This window comes from Acanthaster planci, linkage group LG01 (assembly GCF_054643075.1).
Source record: "Acanthaster planci isolate LZ-2023a linkage group LG01, COTS_SCS, whole genome shotgun sequence".
NCBI classification, from domain to species: Eukaryota; Metazoa; Echinodermata; class Asteroidea; order Valvatida; family Acanthasteridae; genus Acanthaster; species Acanthaster planci.
In genome coordinates this window covers 21,535,121-21,561,327 of record NC_141777.1, presented here as the reverse complement: position 1 = coordinate 21,561,327, position 26,207 = coordinate 21,535,121, and the positions used below count along the sequence as shown (strand labels likewise).

The following is a 26,207-nucleotide window of genomic DNA, read 5'->3' as shown; positions in this document are numbered from 1 at the left end:
CATTAATCCTTTGATTGTATTTTTTGACAGTTTTGTAACCAGGAGAAACGATTTTTTCCATATTTGAGGCTGTTTTGTTAGCCTAGACAAAAAAGCCTCAAATTCATGATAAATAAAGAAAAGGTATGGTGATTATCATAATTTATTCCTTGAACTATGAAAATCTTATACATCTCGTTTGAATACTGAACGACAAAGAGTAGTATGATCGTGACGGAAATGTATCACTTCTATGATGACGTTCTGTTCGTGTCTTCTAAATAAAGATTTTATCTGATATCTGCATTATACATATTGTGTATGGAGAATCTTTGTATATCTTTTGGCTACGTATTTTTTCTGTTAGTCTAATGGTTTGTGACACATCTCTCTCACTGAATTCTACATTATGGGTCAAAATAAGCAATTGGGGCATCAGAGTTGTACTTTTGATTATTTTACTGAGAATCGCAGTTTGTTGTAAACCTGCATTATCAGTGGAAAAGTGAGACAGAATTCGCCCTGCTTGCAACGCCGCAGTTACTGTATTTGTCAGTGATACTGGTAGTCTTTCATCCATGAAATTCCGGGGAAGTAGTTTGCGTCATTATCCTTAGCACATGGGTGTCAGTCGCACTTCAAAAGTGGGGGGGGGGGCATAACCTTGATCAGAACTGATGTGAGCGCGAAGCCCTATAATGGCGCGGTGTCAAGGGTCCGCTTACAAGGGCCTGGACCTAAATAATGGTTATCTTTGAAAATTGTATAATAAGCTTGGAACCCTTTGGTTGTCGTTCCCATTTAGTCCCACAATAGAGGAAAGACATTGGCACATGTATATGGAAAATGAATGAAATGTTGGTCTGCTCATAGGGTTCGGAAGAAAAAAATGCGGATGCCTTGGCAGAAGAAAAAACAGCTGGTTAGGCTAATTTTCCATTTTTTGTCATGTTTGTCTATACGCGTACGGTATATTCCTTCTAATGGGCAAGATATCGTGATATTCGTCAAGTTTTCAAAGCTCCTTTTCATTGTGGTCATCATAGAACATCGTATCATGTTGCTACGAAACAATTCCACCCTCCCAGTCCGACGAAAAATGATGTTTTTGTACATGTAGGAAATGTATACAGCCTGGACCTCCTATACTTAAACGTGCATCGAGAGAGAAAAACCATACGGTGTGCATACAATCGAAGGTGTTCTCCGACACGTGTTTGTTTAGAGGAGATGTGGGGTCTAGGACGCATCCTGAACTAAAGTTTCAGAGGAGATGCAAAAATTGAAATCTTTGTCTGTAACCTGTTGTGGCCTTTTTGAGGGTTTAAGTTACATTTTGGGGCTTTAACCTGCTTTGGAGGGGGAAATGAAACGAATAGACCCCTCCCCCCAAAAAAAAAAATTACCTTACATTTTTATAAAAAAAGGGTCTTGGGTCGCTGGCCCCCTGCCCCCCATACCCTTGTTTGGGTAGGGTTAGTGGTAGCAAAATGAAAAGGAACAGGCCGGGGGCCCAACAAAAATTACAATGATGTCCACCGTTTATGTATGTGGAAGAAATAATAGTTGAAGTACGGGTAATCACGGAGTGCCCCAAGGGTTCTTAAAGCTGAAGTTGTAGATTCAGTGAAGTTCCTTGCAACTATAGGACAGTTGCCAATCTTTGATGCAAAAATATGGTAAGGCAACTCAAACGTGTAAATGTGAGGAAAAATCATTTTACAATTAGAATACTACTGTCTCTGGACCTATGCCTCTGCTAAATTACAGCCAGTCGCTTTTCAAAAGTGGGGGGGGGTTGTAGCCTTGATTAGAACTAGGAGAAGTGCGAAGCCCTAACTGCGATCCGTATAAGGTCTGTGTGAAGAGTGAAGAAAAATTAGGGGCTATGTCATTTCCCTCCCCAAAGTTACTGCAAAGCTCTAACATTTAGCGTCATTCCTCAGAAGGCCTATCCGTACCGGATACAGAAATTACAAATCTTCACATTTTACGGTCACCAAAAACACCCCTCCTCCAAGTTCGGGGACAGTACACTTGTCAGCCCATCTTCCAATTTAAAAAGGAACAGAATAGAAATATAGAAAGAAAGATAAAGTATTTTGTTTTGGATTTTGTCAGGATTTTTCCTGATTTTAGAATTCTGTCATGGTATTTTTTTGATTTCAGGACTTTCTGAAAAATCTGTAAACTCGGCCCTGATTTTATTATAAGATTTTTTATTTATAAAAAGTTATACATAACACAGAAAATTGTTATTTCAAGGCTTGTCTTGAAGTACATGTAAATGCAAATGTATACTATAGACCCTACGTTGCTTTGCGCCCTCAAAACCTCTCGTGATCATTTCGTGGAATTGTGTTTTCCTCTAATTCAAGCCTTACAATACGGGCGATTCACAATAGTGCGCCACCAAGAGTTTGCAACACGTTGGCCAATCATAACGCGCGAAGTTTGTCGACCCTTTCCAAACGCGCATTGGGTCGACAAATTTGGCACATTGTGATTGGTCGACGCGTTACAAATTGACATCCGTTTACCCGTTACGATAAGTGACTTCGTCATTCACGCGCACGCGTCACAGGGTGCTTTCGATTAGCTTACACGAGTAAGTCAAACTTGACGAGAGCGTTCGTTTAGCCATCACTTGATCTTCGTGCCTGCCCTGGTGGTGTCAGCCACCACTACCCAGGCTGGCGATCCGCAAGCGGGTCTCTGGAGGCTGCCTGAGTGTAATAACGTCACTGATGGACTGTTGGAACATGAACATGATGGAACGTGGTGGGGACTTGACCTTTTTCCCAGAATGCCTTGGCGAGTACTCTGCAGCGTTCGATTACCTTCATTTCGAGGCTTCCCTTGGTGTAACACTGGTGTCTTCAGGGAAGCTAATCGAACGCACCCATTGAGTGACACCCACATAATTATGAACGCATAGACCGTCAAGTCGTATTCAAAAATACTTTGTTTTTGTGATTTGCACGGCGCCCGACTGCAAGCAAAACTATGGGCAAATTCACCCCTCGGTATAGGGAATTTACGCACACTTGAAGAATTCCAGCCATAAAATTCTGTGAAACCATTAAGTTTCGACTGTAAAATATTTCCTCTCTTTACTTAATCTGGCCAAAAGGGATTCAAAACGATGCGATTGCAACATTTGGAAAGAAGGAATAGCAGTGCAGAAGAGCAAAAAAGTTGAACATATTTTGGAAGCACAAGTCATGTAAACAAACACAGGCAATGTAAGTGTGTTGTGCGTAATGCGCACTGAACGCCCTGCCATCCACCGTTTGGCGTATTGTATGCCAATATACTTTTCAAAATCACGGTTATACGCGCAAGACTGGCGGTTTATGCGTTTACATGGTGAAAAGACAGACTTGTAAGTTGATAATCCTGTTCGTAAGTGTAACGTCACTTCAGTTTAAACAACGCCCAATGCACTGAGAGTTACATTGAACCGGGAGGAAACGTGCAACTTTAGTGTTCGTCCAATGGGAGCCTGCCATCAGCTGCACGTCCACGTGTTTGACGGAGTTACTGACGAACCAGATAGCTCGATGAGTGAAACCTAGAAAAGAAGCACGTTGGGCGGGCCTAATTTCGATTGGCGGTGCTCATGGTCGACCAAGGTGACTCAGGTCAAAAAGAAAAACGGGACAGTCGTATATATGGTGTGGGAGGGTCGACCCCTTCGCCCAACTTGAAATTTTCTTGGAGGGGGAGGGACGATTTATAAATGATCGAGTCAGTAGGAAAAACAGACACTTGGCACTGCATTATCGATTCCTTTTTCGCTCCGTCCCCCGAAGGTGAAAAACCGAGCTAAACTTCTCTACAGGGTACTGCACAATGACGCTATTTACCTTTTTTTCTGTGGGGAGCCCAATTGTAACTGTTGGCACTAAAGTGAATACGCGGCGTACTGTATCTGTACAATCATAGATCCATGGAATAATATAGTCGGCAAAGCATCCACAAGACGCATCACACCAACTGTATTAGGTCGTGATTAGGTTTAAACCCCGCGTTGGGGATTGACACTAATTTAAACCGACCCATCAATGAAAAAAATTGCCCGACTGCCTCCTTGAAGGCTGACACTGATGTTGCATTATCCACAGATTGTGGCATATATTATATTGTTCCAATACCTGACTGTTCTGGGGAGAAGGTATTGTTAAAAACCTTGGTGGAGTACTGATTTTCAGTTGTTGTTTTTTTTTTTTGTATGACCCCTAGAGATTCTAACATTTGGAATAAGGATACCATCAGACTGAACATCGACCAATTGTTTTAAATGTCTTGAACATCGTGGGTAACCTGTTCAACTTACGCCGTGTCTCAAGAGATGGCCACTATCAAGTTCCTTAAGTATTATGTTTGTCACGGTGCCAGATGGTGTACTATAGTTGTTGAAAATAAATCTGGGAGCTTGTCTTTGAATCAGTTCGAGACTGTGAATGTCAGACGCCAAGTGGAGACCATAGGCAGATGATGCAATATTCCATCAATGGTCGAACGAACCAGTGTGACATACGCTGTTTCTTTGACAATTTGGAGTACAGCTTCGCAGATTCCTCCTAGAATATTTAATACCCTCAGATCTTTCTTACAGGTTTCAGATATGTTTCTTCCATGACAAATTATTAGTGATGTGAATCCCAAGATATTTAAAGCTGTTTACACTACTTAAGTTTTTGTCGTAAAAATTATGGATGGTTTTGATCGGTGCCCTGGTGCCTGTATGTGGAGATTGTGCAACACTTGGATTGATTAAATTTCGTTTCCCAGTTTGATTGCCAATTTTCTAGTTGGCGAAGGTCTTGCTGTAGTTGGACCTTATCCATGTTATACAAAAGACAGTCATCAGCAAAGAGACGAACGTCTGAAGTAAGGTTCTCTGGTAGATCGTGTATATACAAATATAACAGCGGGCCAATCACTGATCTTTAGGGGAATGCGGATGTTACTGGTACAAGATCTGAAGCCTGACCATCTAGAACTACCCTCTGGGTTCGTTCAGACTGGAAACTTTGAATCCACTGATGCAGTGGTCCCAAAATGCCGTAATGTCTTAATTTATTTAACAGAAGATTGTGTGGGACTTTATCGAAAGCCTTCGTAAAGTCAAGTACTGCTATCTACTGTTTGCTTGTCAATTAACCTGCCTATGTCATGCAAAGTAATAAAGTGAGTTTCTGTCGATCTTCTAGACCGGAAGCCATGTTGACAATCTGTAAGAATATTGTTTCTATCAAGATGCTTCTTTGTATAGGTTCAAGAATTTTGCAAGGAACGGGGTGAGAGACACTGGACGATAGTTTGTTGGATCTGATTGTGCCCCTTTCTTGAAGACTGCTTGTTCAAGACTTCTTGAACATTGGTGTCTTCCATTCTGATGGTACCATCCCAGTATTCACTGAATTTTGAAACACGTCTTGGAGAACAGGTGCTAGTGGTTCTGCAACAAGTTTTGCAACAAGTTTTAACAACTATCATCATAGCGGAATTTTATCTGTCCCCAGTGCTTTACATGGATTAAGTTCCCTAAGTGTGTTTTTGACACCCTTGACAGAAATTTGTAACGGAGAGATTGCTGGATACACACCTCCATGAATCATGACCGTCAGTTGCCGCTTTAGTGTCTTTTGTGAAGACATCCTGAAACTGCTTAATAATTAATAAGTAGGCTTTTCGCGTTGCTGTCGCTTCTGATGTTTTCGCTATCTTTCAGATCGGATGCTCCAACATTCTCCCTCTGAAACTTTTTTATGAATGACCGGAAGGTTTGGGGGTTTGCCTTAAATTTTCTTGGAGGTATCAATTTATATACTGGGTTCTTGCCTTGCAGAGTTGATTTTTCATAGCCTCACGAGATTGTTAGAAAGCTTGCCAATCTTCTTTCTTATTGTCCTTTTTGCTTTTTTGTTGTAGAAGCATTTTTTTCTTCTGTATTCTTTTTTTAAGAGCATTATTGAGCTATAGCGACTTGAACTTGTGGGGTACATGATTTTCCGAAAGATCAAGCAAGACCTGTTGAATGAGCTACCATTTGAAATCTGGTGATTTTCCTTCTTTTGATGATTTGTAGATTGACTGATAGGCCTTTACGTCGTATACTATCCCTTCTGTGTTTGCTTTGTGCCTCATATAAACTTTCCTCTTGAGTTGCTTCTTCCCCTTTAGAGCTACATCAGTGTCAACTAGAACCATGTGGTGGTCAGAAATTCCTTCCATAACCTCAGTGTTCTTAATTATACCCTGGTTATTTATAAGTACTAGATCAAGGATGTTGCGTACGCCTTGGACCGAGTCAGCTGTTTGACACGGTGCTTGAAGCCATATAAACCATTATGATAAGCTTACTCCCAGCTGTCTTACTTTATAACCTTGCGATCCTGTAACAGTGTAATCATTCCAGTTTAATTATGTTGAGCTATGTTGGGTTAAAATCTGAGTCCCAAAATATAACATTGGAGTTTATTTTTCCTTTATTTCGTCAGCTTGTTAATTTGTTGACCAAGTTTATCTGGCCATCGATCAGATGTTCCAATAACTGCTCTAGATTTACTAGTTTTGGTTTCCGTCCATTTAACTTTACTTCACAATTACTGTCCATGTAGGGAGATTCATTTGACACCAACTCAGTTGAAACTGCCTGTAACACCCCCCGTGGTGTTTGTATACTTATCTCTATATCCTTTCTAAAGACTTACAAATTTCTAAATTTGAAGTTAAATGGGAATACAGTATTTCACTACTCTCAACGGTTGAACTTAGCCACGACCCTGTACCAAAAATAATATCTGGTTAATGCACCTTTATAAGGACTTGCAGATCAGCAACTTTTCCTCGTTGGTACGCAGTAGCAGTTGATCAATGAGCATCGTAAATTTCTCTTAACAGAATGTTGATGGTCCCCCCCCCCCGCAGTGTCCATGAAGATTAGAATTCCAACAACGTGACGGGGCAAAAGACGTCCAATACGGGGAGGGGTGTAACTCCTCAGCCACTGTACCTCTGAATCCCCTGCTCCCTGTCTCCGATCTTTATTACTCACCACGTTATGCAAAGGTATCGATTAAACTCTACTTTTTGATCATTTTGCGGGTAGTCGATTCTACACACAACAGCTCTGTGCACGTACATGTACAGTGTACATGTACACTGTACGTGCAGTACATATCATGGGTTTGTAATTGTAGCTGCTTGGTACTGGACTCAAAGCTGAAATGAAATGACCTGAGCTAGCCGATCAAAGTTAGCTATCTGCCCTGCCGCGGAAGAAGCTGCAAGGGCGGACTCTTGATGACGATCCGATAGTGTCGTTAGAATGACCCTTAGCTCATCGAATTTCTGATCTGCGTGACTAATTTGATACCGTAAATTCTGGTTAAAATGTCGCTCAAGGAATTTGAGGTAGGAAGTGCTGATGGGCGTTTGCCGTGTTTGCACGATGAACTCATGTCATGTCATATCATGGACTTGGTCGATGACAATGTTGCATTCGTTTCGTGATAAAGCAATGACTTACCAAACATTAACAATGGGGAAACAAGTCATGCACGAGGCTGTTCTGAAAATTTCTGAATGTTTCTTAAATAAACGCTTCATTAATTTTACTTTTTATCCTACTGTAGGCATAGTTGGTAGGCTAGGGCAAGTTTTTTCTTGCTGACATAGGCTGGGATTGTATGCGCCTACTTGGAGACCTGACCCCCCATTTTCTTGGTCATTTTAATGTTGCAAAACTTGTAAGTCCCCCCCAAAAACAGAGACAACACTCTCTTTATTGTGCCGACCCTATTTTTTGGAAATTTCAATTTGTAAATTGTGAGAAAATGTGACTTTCTCGCTGCAGTGATCCCAGTCAAGCCAATTTTGAATCCACCATGTGTCATGTTAAAACACCCACAGTATCCCGTGTAATTTCCCTCAAAACTCTGCCTTTGTTTGACAACATTAACCCTACAGTTATTGAGCATGATGTCGCAGTCATTTACCAAGGTGAATTCAAAAGTTAAAATGCAGCTCTCCCTTCTATTTTAGGAATAGAATCTCCAAATTTACAATATGGCATAGGCCTACCGGCTTGTTGAACAGGGGTCTACCAACAGTTTAAGATGTACTGCTGACATAGCTGACTTGGAGTCATATGCACGAGTAAACTGGTTCTCTGCACGGCAAAAATTAGCGAGTGTAATGTATGGGAAAGTCTTTTCGACATTTGGAATGCATCATGGGATTGGATGTCAAGCAAAGCATTTTTATTTATGCATGATCCTGTTGAAGAAGTGTACCTGCCAAACATTGGCCGTGTCCGAAACGGGCTTCCAGAGCTACGGCTAGGTCTATTGTCTACGCGTCTCCACACATTTCCAATGGAGCAATGACCTAGACCTAGCTCTAGACAAGAGATTCGGATGCAGCCATTGATCGTTGTCCACTTGGGCCCCGACATAGGCTACCAGTATATTCGAGTTGCCAAGTTTATTATGAATAATTACATGTTATCTTTTTGCACCATCATAACAGTCGTAGTCGTGTTGCATTGTAGATTTGGGACGAAGAGATTTGAAAGAAAATTAAAAGCTCAGAAGAAAAAGAAAATCTTGGAAATCCAGTTTCTGTCTTAGACTGAGATCATAAATGTTAGTGAGTTACATGTAGTATTGGCCAATGAGAATCAGGACTTGAAGATCATTCAGCCCCCTTTAATTCATTTTTCAGCTACTGGTGTCCTTTAAAGACAAGACATTTAAGGGCATTTTTGCCTTCTTACACACTTTTGAAAATTCATTTGTTATTTTAAAGATGTTTTTTGTTCACTTTGCATCCATCTCTGACATGATGAGTTGGTAAACACGTACATCTATTAGAAATGTTCTGAAGAAAATTACAAACGTTTTGTGGCAGGTTCATGTCCCAATTAAAGTTCATGCATAAAAGGTATGATTTGACTTGTTATCCAATCCTGTGGTGCATTGAGAATGTAGAAAAAGGTTAATATTTCCCTAATTGAACTTGGAAGAGAAGCCGTCATGCTAAAATCCAAGGATGTTAATAATGTATTTAACTGTTTAAGGTTCTGGTCTTATAAGTGCCAATACTTTGTCATCTTCAATAATATTGCATGTATATGTGTGCAAACACGGATTTTATTCAAGTCTGAAACAAAAGTATTTCTTTGGTACTGAAGCATTTACTCACATTGGCATCACGTACATAATAGATACTGGTAGTCTAGGTACTTTCAATATTTTGCAGAATGCAACCTTTGACCCGGAGCAGTACATCGAGCAGCTGGCTTGGCGCACCCAAGGCGGCGACTCCAAGGAGGGGCCCCAGGACTTTGATGCCAAGAAGATGCTGCGGGCGTTTGAGAACACCATCGAGGAGCTGAAGCTCCTCAGTATGCGGATGGAGGAGCGGACGGGGAAGCTGGAGGCCAGCATCCGCTCAGAGACCAAGAACCACGCCAAGAGGGTGGCCCAACTACAGGAGCACAACAAGGTCATGTCGCGGCCCCAACCCCGACCGCTGCCCTAATCTCATTTCCATGGGTGTAGTCTTTCCGCCCCCAAGGGTGGATCCAAAGGGAGGCCAGTGGGGACCATGGCCACACCCCAAAAAGACGGCAATTTTTTTTTCAAAATCAAGAGAGAAAGGCTTTGTTTGGGGTCTGTTTCCTTTTCCTTCCTTCCAAAAAACATGAAAACAATTGAATCTCAACCCTTAGAAGGGTCTTAATGCTTGCATTTAAAAAAATAAAAAAATTGTCGGTCCCTAAACGATTTTGGCCCCCACTCCATTGCTTATCGTCAGGGCTCTGATCAGCGGTGTTCTCTGCATCTCTTTACATCAATATGGAAACCAGGCTCTGCTGACATCGCTGCTTTCAACTGATATTGCTCTCTGCTCACCCCTCCTCTCCTCATCGCAATTTGCCTCGCAGTCTTGTCATTTTTTTACGTACATGTGCTGTGGTTCCTCTTTTCTTATAGTATTTTCAACGCGGTTTCAGGATTGCAACCTTATGTACCAAGCCTGATGATTTTCACCACTGAGAAGAAGCCACGTTTGAGTCCCGGCAAGATGCCCCAGTGTCAAGTTCTGGCTAAGCAAGCTTTCAAACATGTATGCCTTGTGCCGCAACCGGTCCATTCATTTGTTTAATGATTCAGTACTGTCATTGCCCTTCAAATAGATGGCCTTCTTACATTTCCAAGAGCTAGATGAACACATCAACAATGTAGCTACCAAGGTGGTGCATCTTGGGGACCAACTGGAAGGGGTTAACACCCCACGGGCCCGAGCCGAAGAGGCCAAGAGACTCATTGAGTACTTCTCAGAGTTCCTGGATGACTTCGGACCCAAAGCTGAGGTCTTCAACGATCCATTCCAGGTATACTCACATATGTACAGACAAACTACACAGGAAGCAGTCAAAATGACCGCAAAAAGTTGCTCTAAAACTCCTAAATGCTCAACTCCTAAAAAAAAAGCACTGCAGCGATATCGGCTACAAATGTCGAGGGGGCAGATTTTGACCGTCCCCCACGACTCTTTTTGGGTTAATTCAATGGAAGTGATAGGAAGATTGCAGGAAGGTACTGTTTGCTCAGTCTTCCTTTCTGTTTGCCTCATTTCTGCAGCTACAAGACGCAGCAGACATCATTCAGAAATTGCAGCTGATTGCACAAGAGCTTCCTCAGGAACAGTGAGTCTCCAGTCTCCATTCATTTCTGAAACCTGTACACTTGTTTGACTGTTGTCCCTTGGCATTGGAAAACTACAAAGTCGCCATTCCTGCTCCCATTTTCTGCTCCCATTTCCTGCTCCTTCCTGCTCTGTACACAGCTATCCCTTCCCCAGGGGTGGTGGGGAATGTTGTTGTTGATACCCTTTGAATCGACCCTACGCGACCATCACAAGACCTCCAGTCCAATTTCAAGTCACTAGCTATTCAAATAACTGCAACAAAGCATTCCTTCAGGTCATTGTCCACCCTGTTACTTGTGAATGGTCTTGTGACGGTCTCGTCGTACAATACTGCCGATGGGCAGTCATTTAACTTGGCTCCTAGGCCTATTTCACATAGATGGCCATGTATGTTGACCCTTGAGGATTGTGCAAAAAAAACATGAGATATATAATGCCTACATAGAGCCTATTGCCTCCTGCTGTCCCCACCTGAGCTATCTAAAGATTTCCACCTTGCAGATTGGAAAAATCATAAAAAAATAAAACAGTGATTTTTGAAAATGTTTTTGTGACCAAATAAACTCTAACCTTGCTCATTTTGCTTGCCTCTGTAAACAGATTTGAAAAACCGAAGCAAAGAATACAGGGTAAGCACACTCAGGAGCTTTTATTAACCTATTTAAAGCTGAGAACTGCCATCTTTCAAATTAATTTGACAGAGATGGAGATTGGGATATCTTTATGAAGTCTAATTTTTAATTGAAAGAGCTTCCGTCATAACATCAGTTGCTGATTCAGTAGAACATTCATGACAAACTGTTACAGTTATGGGGAAACTCTGACACGAGACTGGATGGAGCATTTTGTGTTTGTGACCGCAGATAAGTACAATCAGATTGAGGAAGACCTGATCACTGAGTTCAGAGCGTCATTCCATGAGGGCAGTGTGGACAGGATGAAAGAGTTAGCCAGCATACTGGCACACTTCAAGGTAAAGCCATATCCACATCAGGGGCTGTTCAGTGGCTGTGGCTAGTCCTAGCGGACTGTCCACATGGTACAAAAGCTGTAGCCCCAGCCTGATTTTGACACGGTGAAATCTGCTGGTGATAGCTTTCTTCACTCTAATTGTTTCAGATTTTCATACTTCAACAACAAATTCTGTCCCTCTGTTGACTTACTATTTTTGTGAGTACAGTATATTCCACCGTAAATGCACTACCTGAGTTACAATTAACCACTTCCTGCCGGGGATTCTGGATCCGGATGCGTATGCTTTATATGTGTGGCCGGGGTCTCCGAACTCGGACAAAGGGAACATGGACTTGTAACAAAAGACCGTACCCCGAACAAAAGACCAGGCTGCTGGGAATCACTGACATTTTTTCACTCTCAAAAGTGGAGATAATCCAGCCTTATTTTGAAACAGTATACCACGGTTTTGGGCATTTAGAGCGAGCAGATTACCACCGGGGACAAAAGCTCTCCACCACCGCAGCGATGAGCCACACAGCACCGCTGCACTCTAATTGGGCCCCTATTGAAAAGAGGTCAGCAGCACACTGAGCCAGGTTCGTGAACAAAAGAAAAATATGTATCACCGCACAATCTGGGCTCTTTTTACAAGGCTGCAGGCCTAGCTGAAATAGTCAGGCGTCAATAGATTTTGTCTGTCAGGCTAGACTGGACACCAGACAGTCCTTCATGTGGATGAAGATAGGAATTTTTAAAGAATTTTGAAAACAGAAAAAAATGAAAAATATTCCGACCCAGCATCATCAATATTGATAACTGCCCCGGCTGGAAGTGGTGAAAGCACCGTACCATATTAGTTGAAAGCAACTAGAGTTCTATGTTTGTGCACACTCAATGTGCAGTCCTGCATTTGGCATATTCTTTACTCACACTAGCTCACACTTGGAAATGTATGATTCAACAGCTATTGTTAATTTTGAAATGAGTCACAATTGCATTGATTTTGGTTCAGTAATCTTTAATAGAATCTTTACCTAAGAAATAAAGCATTAACTTTGGGTTTTTTTTGTTACAAGATGAGCAAATGTCCTCCCGGTGTTAAACTACGAGAGGCCTGTTTTACCGTACATTTCCCACTGTTAATATCAGTGCCTTGCATTTCCCTTCTAGATTGACCTGCTAATTATTTGAAGGTCTGTGTTTTCAATGCCATTTGCAGGGGTATCACCGGTGCATTGATGCATTCATTGAAGAAAGCCAAGCGGTAAGGAAAAAAAGTTTTGTCATTTACAATTTCGCCTGCAGGAGCAAGTAGTCTCTTTCAGCTTTTGTTTCAAACCATTTTGGGTTTTCAATTGATGCATTTGTATTCATTGATAAGTTGACAAGCAGAATCCTGCCGCTCTGAATTCTTATTATGGGCAAATTTCTTCACTAATCCATTAATATTGCTCAACGTAAAAAGAAAAATTTGAATGTTTTGTTACAAGGTCAGCTTAATATTAAGTTTTGACTACTGTTATTAGCCGTATATTACTGGGCAGCAGAATTTTATTAACAAACTTTTGAACCTTTATTTTTTTCCAGAATACCCACATTTTCTTCGATGTATATGAAGACTTGATCCCACTTTGCAAAAAGGTAACAGAAAAGTAGGATTTTTAGGAGATGTTGACTTTTAGCAAAGTCTATCTCTTGGATCATTTCTTTAATTTGTATCATTTTCAGCATTTCCAGGAAATGAATTCAAAACTGGTAATAACTTGCTGTGGGTTAAATATACTCTTATGCCCGTGACAATTGTTAGTATAAGTTTGGCAGTGAATAACCTTCAACAGTCTTTACGGAGAAACAATTTTGTGAACAGAAGGTAACTTTGATCAAAATCGGTTTGCACTGAAATGTTTTGCTGGGGGGGTTGTCATTGTGTCAGGCATTCTTCCTTCAATGTGAGTAAAGTTGGAGCTGCGGTCATGGGTTGTTATTGCAGGTTAATAACTTGGTTCATCAAGTCTTCAGCAGTCCAGAGAGTGTCATGGGAAAGTTTGTTCTCAACCTGTACGAGGTCAAGCTTCAGGTAAGTCCTGAAAGCCTAATGGGTTTGGGCATCTGTGGGCCCTCTGTTGGTGGAAATTTGGAATTCCCCAAGCAATTAAGGGGAACCTTGTTTTCTTTAGCACCCGTGTGTGCAAACATTTGGTTATGAGCTGGCGCAGTTGTTCAACATACATCTGCTGTCATTTAGAATTACCCTCAAGTTGCTGTCGTCAATGGGCTGCACAGTGCACTCAGTTGCTGCATTACAGAGCCAATGGGCCGTCTCACCTGCATTGGGTTTCATCACATTGCCCTGATTAACATATGTGAACTGTCACGACAAAATGAGCGTAAAGTTGCTTGCCACTCTTTTCTATTTGAGTGTTCAAGGTTATGTTGAAGTGGAGGTAAATTTTGGGTTTTGGTAATATTTGGAAAGAGTAACCCGTATCCTATTTGATTCCAAGTATTTTGCAGATTCACATATTTAAAAATGTCATTTTCTCAGCAGACGATAGCATTATTCGTGCCTGGTCTGAAATGTTGAAACAATGTTGGGAACAAAGACGCAAAGCTGCCAGAATAATGTCACATTGTCACCTTATACTTTTACCCAAAGTGTTCCATGTGCATGCCACTGGAAAACTCTCTTTATGCTGAATTCAAAAATACCAGTATATCAGTTTTTAAAAACTCTGATTTTCGGCTCATTTTGTGGTGACAGGTCACAAATTTTTCACTGAATTTCAAAGGGGTAGTTTTGTAACGGGTTTTGTTTCAGTATGAAAGTGTAGATGGGCCGCCACCACATTTTTTGTTTGCTTTTGCAACTTGATATCTTGCTGCAGTTACTGTTTCCCTAGAGAGAGAGAATAACTTGCTCAAGGGGGGATAAATTTAGATCAAAAATGAGTTTAGATTCAGAATCTGGAGCCACTGAATTCTCCATCTTTTTTGGGGGGTGGGGAGGTTGATAACGGTTGTGTGAAAAAGTTCCCCCCCCCCATTTTCTTTCATTCAAGGAACATGTTAAGGAGAGACTGACCCCCCAGGAGGACTTGGAGCACTACCTGAAGGACCTGCATGACCTGTACGCCCGGACGGGCCGGCTGACCGCTGCCCTGTCAGACTATCGACTGGGCTCGGACGCCCACTTGCTCAGCCGGCTGACCAAGCACATCTTCGGCAACTACCTGCAGAGCTACATTGCCCGGGAGGAGATGCACCTGCGAGAGCGGATGTCGGAAAACCTGGATAACTACTACCGGAGCATGAACCACCAGAAGAAACCCATACAGCCTACGGGAGGGTAAGGGCTAGAGGCTTTGTACTTGGGAGAGAGAGCGCTTTGTTACTGTAAAGCATGGGACAGGTTAGAGCGAGAACTGTGGTTAAGTGTGGCCAAGTTTGATCAGCAACAATTATCTAATCGTGGCTCTATTTTGCCTGGCACCCTGAGTATATTTTGTGCATTGGTTACTGGGGAAGATTACCAGCAGTTGGCAAATTGTCACTGATTGAAAGCTGGTCTGTAGTTTGACCAGCGTCACTCAAATGATGGATGGTTGGATTATGCAGTTGACCACTTCTGTGGTGCAATCCGAGGCATTTCCTGGCCACTTTTTTTCAGTGTGTACATAAAAAGGGTTTCTACACCATGTTCAGAATGACCGTGCGTAGCCGTTGCACACATTTTTCCATTGACCAAAAAGAGCCCCCTGCATGGTTCTGGGGCGCTGTTGTTTCAGTGTGTGCGCGAGCTACGCATTGGGTAGAATAATTCATGTCATATGATCGTCACTTCACCAATTAGATGATGAGGATCTTGTTCAGTTGTCGCACAAATTTAACTCTTGTCCTTTTTTCTTTCCTAGCTTGCATGACCTGCAGCACAAACTCCGCACGAAGACGCCGCTGAACATCGGCTCGTCGGGACCCCAGGTGGACTTCAAGGGGGAGACCTTCCTGTCGCAGGAGATTGCTCTCAACCTGCTCAATGAATCCAAGCAGGCGTTCAGCAGATGTCAGCTGGTCAGTCCCAATTCTCCTATCCCAAGAAAAACCCACTTTTCCAAACTCAAAATGGTCCCTGACAACCCACATTGCCAGTACTGATGGCTTGAGACAGATTCAAGTTTGGAACGTGTTTGTGGTACAAAACTTCTTGGACTGTCACTTTGAAATCATTTTAGTCCTTTATCTGCCACCTTGCTAAGTAGAAGCCCTTTTATTAAACTGTGACTGGCAAATGTTTAAGCTAGGATAGAGCCAGTCTTGCAACAGGAAACGGAGTGCTCTGGGACCACCTCAGGAGGCCAGTTTTACTACACCACTTGAAGCAGTCAGAACTATCCTAGGCATATCAGGCAACTGCATTTTGCTACTCTTGAGAAATCCATCCATCTTAACATGTAATTGGTTTGTATGCATAGCTGTCCAGCCAGTCGGATCTTTCCGCCCATGCCATCACCATATTCGACATCCTGATTGAGTACCTGTGCACCGAACACATCGAATACGCCCTGGAGATCGGTCTGCAGGGCATCCCCACCTCGGAACCCAAGAACCCCCCACAGACGTACTTCTTCAATATCGCCGGCGAGGCCAACGCCATCTTCCACTTGTTGGAGAAGCAGTTCAGTGACGTGCTGGTGCCGCTAGTGAGGTAGGTGTCGATTTTGAAGTCTCCAGTATGTCACTGTGGCTGTTTCCCTGAATGCAAATTATGACTTGTTTTCTGCTGGACTCAATTCGGTAGAGCTGTTGACCTGGAAAAAACCCAATTAGCAAGTTTATTTGCTTAGCAGAGAAAGAATAACAGAAAAACAGTCCTAGGCAGTATTTGGCTGGTACCCCGTTTTGCCAAGCAAGTGATTGCTGTGCTTAGTAGGTCCATGAAGTTGACCCCAGTCACCATTTGGATACTTTGATGCGCTAACGTGTAGCAGAACCGTTTGAGCAGACCCCAGTGACTCTAGGCTCATCCAGGGCATGCTGAAGTACTCTCATCAGGAGACGAGTCTGGTTTTTTTCAGTGACAATCTGAAAATGGCACAAGCTGCTTCAGGGCAGCCATAATGTGGCTGCATATGATTGACCCTATTCACGAGTCAGCCATATTTAATTGAAAGCAAAGTCTACTTTTTTATTTTGAAACCAGAGAATAAAAGTGAAAACACCCAAATAAAACTTCATTACAAATTAACCCTAACCTTCCCCAACCACACAGAATTAAACAGTAGTAAAGTGTTTAATTCTGTGGGGATAGGTCTGGTAGGCCCATAACAGCTGACTTTTGCATTGGGTTTGGCATACCTCAGAAAAACAAAGTCCAATAGCCTCTGTGCACAAAGTCCCATATGGGTGTTTAACTTTGTGTGAATGGGGAAGGTTAGGGCCAGCAACCCTTGGGGGGTTAGGGTTAATGTCATTTATGCTGACGAAAAATTTAAAGTTTGTGATGAATTATATCTAAATGTTATTAGCAGTTTTTGAAAAAACATGAAAGTGAGGCATGGAACACAAAAATGGTCTGGCACCAACCCATTTAACAGATTACATTGAATAAGATAGACGCTGGGAACACAATCAAAAAGGGCTTCCCTGGGATTGAGGTCTATTGAAATTTCCCTGGTGGTGAGCTGTGATTGCATGTGTAGACACAGTGTCACTTTGCACAGAGCAGGTGTTTTTTTTTTTAACCCTGAGCCAAGGGGTAGAGATGATTCTGGAATGCTGTCCGGCCCACCTCCATGCATCAACCTGGAAGTGATAAATCTCACCATATGCATGTGAAGACAGCTTCACATACATGTTTTCACATAGGATCCCGTGCATTCACACATTGGGCAAGTGGTAGAAACTGTTGATCCGATCATCATGAAATTGGTGCCAAAACATGCACAATTTATTATTAGTCGAGTAAAAAAACTCATTCAGACTTGCCATAAAAAGAGGATAATTGTGTGGCAGTGATATTGGGCCCCAAAAAAGTTATAATGAAATTGTTTGGGGGTCCTGCATGAGCTCAAATCATGCAAAAACAAAGTGCCCAACCACTGTATGACCTTTGAGAAACTTCGCTGCTGCATATTGCTTCTTGTTTTGCATAAATATTTGTTTTAGCTTTCAGTATATGCACAGTGTTTCGTATTTTATTTTCAGTCTTTTATCATTTTATCCAGGGAGTGATTGTAGAAGGACTTTGAGGTCCTGTTCATGACCCGTAACATAGTCAGAAAGTACTCATTATAATAATAATAGTAGCAGTGGGATCTAATGAGATGTCTTGTTGCTAAGAATAACATGCCAGAGGGTCATGAAACGGTGGATGTGATTATAGGCAAACTATCCTCATTTTGTTTGGTTATCTGCTTTACACCCCCATTTCCCCACCTTTCCCTTCCGCGGAGGAAAGTGCCTTCATACCCCACCTTCCTTAGATCAGTACCCCTTGGCTTACAAAAAATCTGATTCTTTTATCAATTTCCTGTAAAATTTAATGAAATATGCCCTGAAACCACCTAATATATCTAATACTCGAAGTTGATGATTCACAGTGACATTTTTTTTTGCACCTTATTTGAATGTTGCAATGTTTCCAGAGGCGACACCCCAGAGTCGGTGGCAATGTGCTTAGTAAGGTGGGGATGTGTGTTCCACTTGCGTGGATGCTTTGACGCTTAGCTTAGAACCCTTCCAAAGTAGAATACAGTTTTGCATGTAGTTTCAACACCACCCCACCCCTGCCTTTATAATCTTGGTATGCAACCCCTTCCCTTCTAACCATCAGTTGAGCACAGTGGATTGGCTCTGCACCAGATAATCATTTTTCTAATGAAACAGCACAACTACCGTTTGCCGCAAACATGAGATGCATAGAAAAAAACCCAAGAAAACCAAAGCTTTTGCATTTGAAACTCATTTGCTGCAATATTAAAATTGATTTCTTTGTTGGTTTTTTTTAAGATGTTGTTGGTTTCCACAGAAAGTCGCTGCATGCCAGTCAAAGCAAGCTGAATCATATGCCAACAGTGGTCTGTCAGAAGAGAGAAAGAAATTAGCTTCTTGTAAAGTCAAACAAGTCAAGATCACCCCCAAAAGAGAAATCCTTACATGAATTAGACCTACACGCAGACAGAGGAAAGTGGGTTTTAAAAAACGTACTTTTGTACATGTATGTAAGCACACCCATGTCCAACACTGCAAAACTGAAAAAAGAAAGCACTCAAATATTTTTCATTATTCAAAGCACTTCTCTTTTTACACCGTCGTGTGGTAATTAATACTGCACACTCAGTGCTTGTCCGAGAGCTCGTGAAAAAAAATTCACAAGCTTACTCGAACCCACGACCTCCTACTTACTGGTTGCAGATGTCTTAACCACTGGGCTGCCAAGCTTGCAGGGGTCAGCTCTGTTTTTGTCGTATTCTCTTTGGTAAAGTAACAAAAGCACAAAGCACTGTTGTATGTCATAGCTTAGCACATGTGATATACAATTCAAAGACACCATGCATTCCACTATTGTGTCAATATATCAACAAGCAATCTTTGTAATGTCCCACCTCCAAAGAGTATTCTTTGTGACTGGCAGTGTCGGAAAGTAGCAGGTACCTGTATTTATTAGTAACTGTTAATCTCTGCACTTGTAGTTTTAATTCTGCCTGAACATGAACAACTCTCGTCAAACCATTTTGTGTGAAATCTCGTCATGACATTTTTCTTGTGTACCGTAGATTTGAATTTCAGGATGCTTTCACATTGTAGCCATCTCATACAATTATTATCACAGCCGTGGTTCCCTTGGTACTTCAGTGATGAGATCCAACTACGGAACTTATCCCCGTGGTTTGGGCCCAAAATACTCTCTTGAGATTTAGTTGATAAATAGTGGGTGGGGCCAAGGCTTAAAATTGAAGGGGTCAGCAGTTGCTTTGTCAAAACATAGTTTGACATAGTGGGGAGGCATCTTGAGGCTTTTTTAACGATGATATAATTTGAATTTTTATTGTTCCCTGTCCAGGGCCAGCCTGTTTGAGAGTGCGTAACAAACAGTAACACTAAATACACACCAAAAATTATAACAAAAAACCAACTCATATAAAGTCTAAGAGATATGAAATGCGTTGAAGATGTTGACTCTGTAGAATATGTTTCAAAAAGTAATTTAATTAACAGAAATGTAAATATTATTCACTAACTGCACACTGGCATAATGAGGTGACCATTAATGATAATAAAAGTAAATGTATATGACAAACCACATCATTACAATTGATTTGAGCTAGCAATAAAAAATGCATGCTTTACTGCATCATGCATGAAAGTGAGAGCACTTTCGTTTTCCCTTTCAAATGGAAAGCCCATGGCGTTTCATCAAAATAAGATAAAAATGCCTCAGTTGGGTTCTGGGTAAATTATACAGATGGTGCACATTGACCATCAAGTGACCTTACCATCAGCACAATAGACAAAGGACTTCTGAAAAAGCTTATTAACCCTAACCATGCTGAACCAAACAAGGTTATGCAGGATTTCAATGGTCCCCAGGGGTTAGTTAGGGTTAATACATAGTGGTAGCTATAATCTGTTACGGAAATTCAAGCATGCAGTGTGAATTCCTTAACAGTGTTTCATGGGTTGATACCAAAGCTTTTTAGCACATCCCAGATCAAGCACGATGTGAAGGACCTTTGGATTTAAGTTCTTTCCCTTTTCCATTTTTTCTTTCTATCTTCTCCATTTCTCGTACAGTAGCCCTCACCTCAGAAGGCCTGATGTTGGGCAACTTGTACTAAAACTGAAACCAAATCTCTTGGTTATTTTGGAAACAGAATGGAAGTGATAGTAAACCTTCCAAATCCAATACTGTCTTCAGCGTAGTACTGAGGAAACGGGTCACGTTCTTGAAATAATTAGACAGCACTGGGCCCTGACATGTGAATGGTTTTGGTTTTCTACACGGAGTTTTGTGATCGTGCATTTCATAACAGAATTAAATTAGAAATTTAAAATGTGGATTACTTGTACTGGTTGTTGAAGTACAAGGAAGTATGCCACAAATTTTCTACACAGTTATGGAGTTTGCGATTCACATACCTATAGGTCCCTTGTAAAGTTAGGGGTAGAGTTTAGGGAGGAGAAAACGGAAAAGCCAAAATGGAGTGTGCTGAACTTCTGATTAGTCAGTTATCATTCTCCCCTTTAGATGTCTGCTTTTCTTTGGTCTGAATGTCTTGATTCTATTCTTCAAGTTGTATTTGCACAAAGCGTAGAGTGTGCATTACAGTCACTGCAAGTGAAGTCGTAATTTCCTGAGGTTCATTACTTGCGTCGTCTACCGTAGTTCACTGGGCATTTGGTGCATGCAGGTTCCCTAAAGATTAGTCTACTTTTGAGATTCATTGAGATGAGTTTGCCACAATTTAGTCACTTTTCTGCATTCCTGTGAATGCCCTCATACAAACTCTGTTTTTGGCTTTTTAAGTCATTTTATTTTTTCTTGGCATTGGTAGCTCTACCCATAATGCACTGCTTGAAGGGAGGCTAGTGTTGATCACTTCATTCAGCTCTCTGAAGTTTGTTTGGTTGTATAAAATCTTTCTGATTACTTTACAGAAATGGTTGAATTGCTGGTACATCGTAGCTTAAAGCAAGCATACAGTCCAAGGACTGACTTAGGATTCCTTATTCGTGCAGTTTTATTGGCTTCATTTCATCAGAGTGATTGAAGTGGATCATCTCACCGAAAAGAGTGTTTGTTTGAAATTTTCACACTTTGACAATGGGGCTTCTCTTGGGGGAATAAATGTACATAATTAAGTCAGAGGTTGAAGTGAGTTTTTGCTGTCCCCATTCCTTCAACCTGTTCTTTAAGATTACCGGCAGTGAGTCCATTTTTCCAGGCCTCGAGATTCCTTCTCAGTCTGGAAGGGGAGGTTAGAGCCTGCTGACTGCTGCTTGTGTGCATGCATGGCTGCTCAAATCTATTTCAAAGCGACTACACATATCTCCTGAAGTCCCTTTTCCTCCTCAAACAGCAAATTATTGTTGTTGAATAATTCTGAGATACTTGTACTTCATGAAAAACAATGTGAACCCCTGCGCTAGGCAGGAATCGGTTAAATTGGCTTCCCTTTGCTGTTTGTGTTTTCCAGTTCTTTGCCGGCTCATAGCGACTGTGTACAAAAAAAGAAGCAGATCACAGAACAGTTGGAGTCCAAGATTGAGACGGGTCTAGACAGGTTGGTTGATAAACTCTTGCCTCTGTCGTTCAGATATAAAGACTGAGCCATTTTTTATGTGCTTTGTACCTTCTCGCTGATGTCCCTCGTTTTAAACAGTCCATACGTGTTCGCTGGATTCGCCATTTCAAGTGTTCTCTATCACGTGGTCATCGTACTTCATCCTCATTTTACCACCATCACCATCAGCTCCCCGATTTTAAACTGGAGGGCCATAGCTTTTGATCCTTGAAGCACTGTACAGCTCCACTGTTTCCCTTTGATATTTGTGGCTGTCAAGGATATTTTGTCTTAAGGGCAGTTGTGTCCAAGAACCAGGAGATATTGCCAGTTTGATGGCATTGCTGCAGCCAGAACTTCTGAGCAGTCAAAGAACAGTCGACCCAAAGAGGGTTTTTATACGTACATACAGTGTCTTCCTTTGAAAGCTCTTGATAATGTTCCTCTCCACGACAGGACGTTGGCCACCATCTGTGGATGGATCAAGTATCTGTTGGACAAGGAGCAGAAGAAGACAGACTTTAAACCGGAATCGGAGGAAGGGCCCATGGAGCTGTATTCCAATGTGAGTGCACCTGTCAGGTTGGGTTTTCATCTCTAATTAATCAAGATACTCCCGTAAGTTAAAAATTGTATCTCAGTTGCCATTATGAATGCCTCAGTGGTACAATTATGAAATGTTGATGTAATGGACAGATAATTCAGCACCATTTTCATACTTGAGGACTCCCATCTCACGTAAATATGCCACCTGGTTGTGCACATTTTGATGAAAACATAATCTGTTTTAACACATTCATTGCAGCAAAAAATGAACTGGATAGCCAGCCACAGTTTATTGCCCCATGCCAGTTTGACATATCCCGGTTTACTGCACTTCTCACGTAAACTAAGTTTGGCACGCCCTTCTCATGCCATTGTCATTCCCCCCCGGTCAAGACTGACTAAAAGTACTAACCAGCCCCCTTTTTCATTCCAACGGTGCAGGCATGTGCTAAAGTTATCCCCTTCATCGAGAAGCAAGTCGAGACGATCAAGCGCTGCCTGGATGGGAAGAATATCACGGCAGTCCTGATGGAGTTTGGCATCAGATTCCACCGCGTCATCTATGACCATCTCCAGCAGTTTACCTACAACTCCTTAGGTCAGTAATACAGTGCCCATTGCTTCTGGTATTTCCACAATAATTAGTCATCAGGCAAAAGAAATACTTTCATTTCCATTTATACCCAACCCAATCTAGAAAACCATTAGAATCTGTATTTTTAAAATTGAAAAAAAAAATTGAAGTCATATGATGTGAATTTAAGAGTCTAATTTTTCTGGACATCTTGCTGTTTTTTGTTTTAATTTGTTCAGTTTATTTTTCTAAACTTGTTCCAAACGCAAACACAAAAGTAAAATGGCCATCATCCACCTCAAATATTTTCAGCTAAAAACTTGTAAAACCCTCCAAATTTACTGGCCTACCCACCCTTCTTTTTTGCACAGGAAACATAAACCATTTTTAACTCATGCCATAAAAGGGTTGTGCATATCTAATTTAAAGCATGCTTACTTAACTGTGTGATAAAGACTTTTGGAAATGAAAAGTTAATGTAGAAATTGAAAGTTGATAAGGACACATTTCTGCACCCAAAGTTCAGGCCTTTACACAAAGAAACATTGAAATAGAAAGTGACTTATGAAGAAAACCACATGAGCATTTTCCAGGCACCCGTATTTCTGCCAGCATGATTCTTATGGTGGCATTGTACATCAGAAAAACACCAACCATATACATGCACTTGTTTTGTTTTTGCTTCCGGTTGATCGCAGGTGCCATGTTGGTGATCTGCGACGTGAATGAGTACCGCCGCCTGGTGAAGTCCTTCAAAGTTCCCACGGTCAACGCTCTGTTTGAGAAGCTGCACGCCCTCTGCAATCTCCTGGTGGTGGTCCCCGAGAACATCAAGTCGGTCATAACCGGGGAGCAGTTGGTAGGTGCAGGTGTTTGGAAAGATCTCTGCGCACTGCTTCTTGTCAGGGCTCTGTTGTTGATTTTTGTCAAAGTGCGAACCATGGGGCAGACACGAGTCCAATCACGGTATCAAGCAACAAGGGATGAATCGTGACAAAGGAATGCTTTTCTTTACTACACTTCATTTGGTTAGATTTTAATGTTACCTGAGACTGAATGACTTTTGTTGGACCTGAATAAATTCAATGTACAGCATTGCCTTCTAAAGTGTGTTTTCAACCTTACAACTCTTACGTGCACTGAAGAAATATGGCTGACTTTAAAGGTGCGTAAAGATCAGTTTCTACTTTCCTCTCAAACACCTGTTTTCTGGTGTAAGCACAATGCAGTATTTTTTCTGGAATTATGGGAAAGGTGACAATTAAAGAAGACCCTGGTATCTTCTTGAAGCAGGACACATATGGAGGGGAACAGGAATCGTTATCATTTTTTGTCAATGTAGTTGTACATATCTCACGCAGCTAATAAGAAAACTGGCCTTTCAGATCCTTACTAATACAAAAATCCACCAAATTGGTTTTTTTTTTTGGCTATATTTGCAAGACTGAAGAATGGAGACTTTCTTGCCTCTTGAAAATGGAAGGAATGTGTCCCTTTTTTTTTGCACGGGGAGAACATTTGAAGGTTCAGGAAAGTTCCCTGTGGAAACACTAAGTGAGTTAAGCATAAGAACGACTAAAGGTTGGTTTGGAACCAGACCCACGTGTGTAGCCACCCTACCTGTTGGACAATGAAAACATCATTTCACCAGATAGAGGCTCAGTTCTTCAGTGACAAACATTGGCATTGACTGTTAGCATTGTAACAATTCTCTCTTTTCCTTCATCTGTTTTTGGTTTTTGTTTACAGAGTGGCTTGGAGAAGTACACCATCATGTCGTTTGTTCAGCTGAGGGCCGACTTCAAGACGGCCAAGATTGCCCAGCAACTCAGGTAGCAAGGCAGGGATAAGGTAGAAAAACCCTTGACCTCGGCCAAGTCTTTGCGCCAAAGGCTTCCCAAATCCTGATGAAAATGCAGTATACTTGCCTTTCCCTGCTTGTTTTGCTGTGTGTCCGAGAGAAAAAGACACTCAGGTTAAAATTACCCACAGATTGGTTCTTGGGGACCGCACGACTTGGAAAATACAAACCATAGCCCATCAGACTCGCAACTATTTCTGCTTCATGTTGAGAGAAAAACACAGTATAACGAGGACTGATGAAAGCATGTCATATTCAAATTTGGTTATACATGCGTTGAGGAGCCTGAACCCTGGAATTCAAAGCAAAAAACCTGGATCAAAGGCATTTCTCCCACAAAAAAGAGAGTCATTTGGCATCTTGTTGCTACTCTAAGATCCGGTCCTACATTCCAGTTGTCTTTCATCTTAGCTCATCTTCAGCAAAAAACCTTTTAAAGGATAGCACTTATAACAAGCTTTTATTTTGCTCTTACTCAAGCCATGCGGTATTACTTACTCTAATTTTGTATATACTTCAGCGTTTGCATGCAAGTCACTGGCTTGTCAAAGTGCAAGGGTATAAACAATTCGAAAGATTCAGTGAGCTGCATGGTAGTTAGCCAGGTGCAGTAGCTAGATCAACCCAACTAGCTTTCTCAGATGAGTGCGATAGGCAAGCTATTCTGGGACCCCCTCCTGTCACATAGCGTTTCAACATTTAACCATTTAACCAGCAGGTTGGTAATGGGAGACGGAGTGAGCAAAAATATTTGCCACGTGACGTATTGCGAAAGTGACAAACTGTATTTAGCACAGATACGTTCACTGTGCACGCAAATTATTGAAAAATAAGTAAGTTAAATCTCCTTATTAGATGCAATCATATGAATACATGCTGTGATAGACTAACATAAACTGCTGAACACACCTGACAGCATGCTAGAAAGGGTCACAAGATACATGTATTATCATTTTGTGGCAAATGTTAGAGTATAAGAAGAAAGTCTATGCAGACAACACTTACGCGGAGTGCTTACATTATGCCCAAAGGAACCTGCTACATTGTTCTTGCCCAAGTAATGATTTGAAGTTTATCGTTCAGTTGTATGTAAAATTCAGCTGTAGGAAAGGCATAGGTTTATGTAATGTTAAATGAAAGAAGGCAAAACAAAGAGGAATGTCATGAGTTAATCCTCGCCGAGGCTCATCATTGCGTTGCTTGTTAATGAATGAAATTAAGGAATAAAATGTTCATAAAAATTGCTGGAGTTGAATGGCAATTATGCATTGACTTGTTCGGA

The 26,207-nt window shown here is 41.5% G+C and overlaps 1 protein-coding gene across 2 annotated transcripts; it reads left to right on the top strand.

Annotated features, from left to right (window-relative positions):
- Window positions 1-7,159: 7,159 nt before the first annotated feature.
- On the top strand, window positions 7,160-26,174 carry exoc5 (exocyst complex component 5). Of its 2 annotated transcripts, XM_022245569.2 has the most exons (18): window positions 7,160-7,404; window positions 9,253-9,498; window positions 10,193-10,390; window positions 10,641-10,705; window positions 11,308-11,336; window positions 11,571-11,680; window positions 12,884-12,928; window positions 13,252-13,305; window positions 13,655-13,741; window positions 14,724-15,010; window positions 15,576-15,732; window positions 16,134-16,366; window positions 18,306-18,344; window positions 21,858-21,944; window positions 22,401-22,509; window positions 22,932-23,088; window positions 23,763-23,923; window positions 24,814-26,174. In XM_022245569.2, exons 1-18 carry the CDS (start codon window positions 7,384-7,386, stop codon window positions 24,898-24,900), a joined length of 2,172 nt encoding a protein of 723 aa, XP_022101261.1. In that variant the 5' UTR covers window positions 7,160-7,383; the 3' UTR covers window positions 24,901-26,174. The 2 variants fall into 2 exon arrangements, with proteins under 2 accessions (XP_022101261.1, XP_022101262.1); XM_022245570.2 differs by lacking the exon at window positions 18,306-18,344.
- The last annotated feature ends 33 nt before the right edge of the window (window positions 26,175-26,207 follow it).

Excerpts from the sequence above, each read along its gene's own strand:
- exoc5 (XM_022245569.2), top strand. The coding sequence starts at position 7,384 with ATGTCGCTCAAGGAATTTGAG. Across the intron at positions 10,391-10,640 it reads TCTTCAACGATCCATTCCAG|CTACAAGACGCAGCAGACAT; the intron begins GTATACTCACAT and ends TCATTTCTGCAG. Across the intron at positions 16,367-18,305 it reads GTGCTGGTGCCGCTAGTGAG|AGGCGACACCCCAGAGTCGG; the intron begins GTAGGTGTCGAT and ends CAATGTTTCCAG.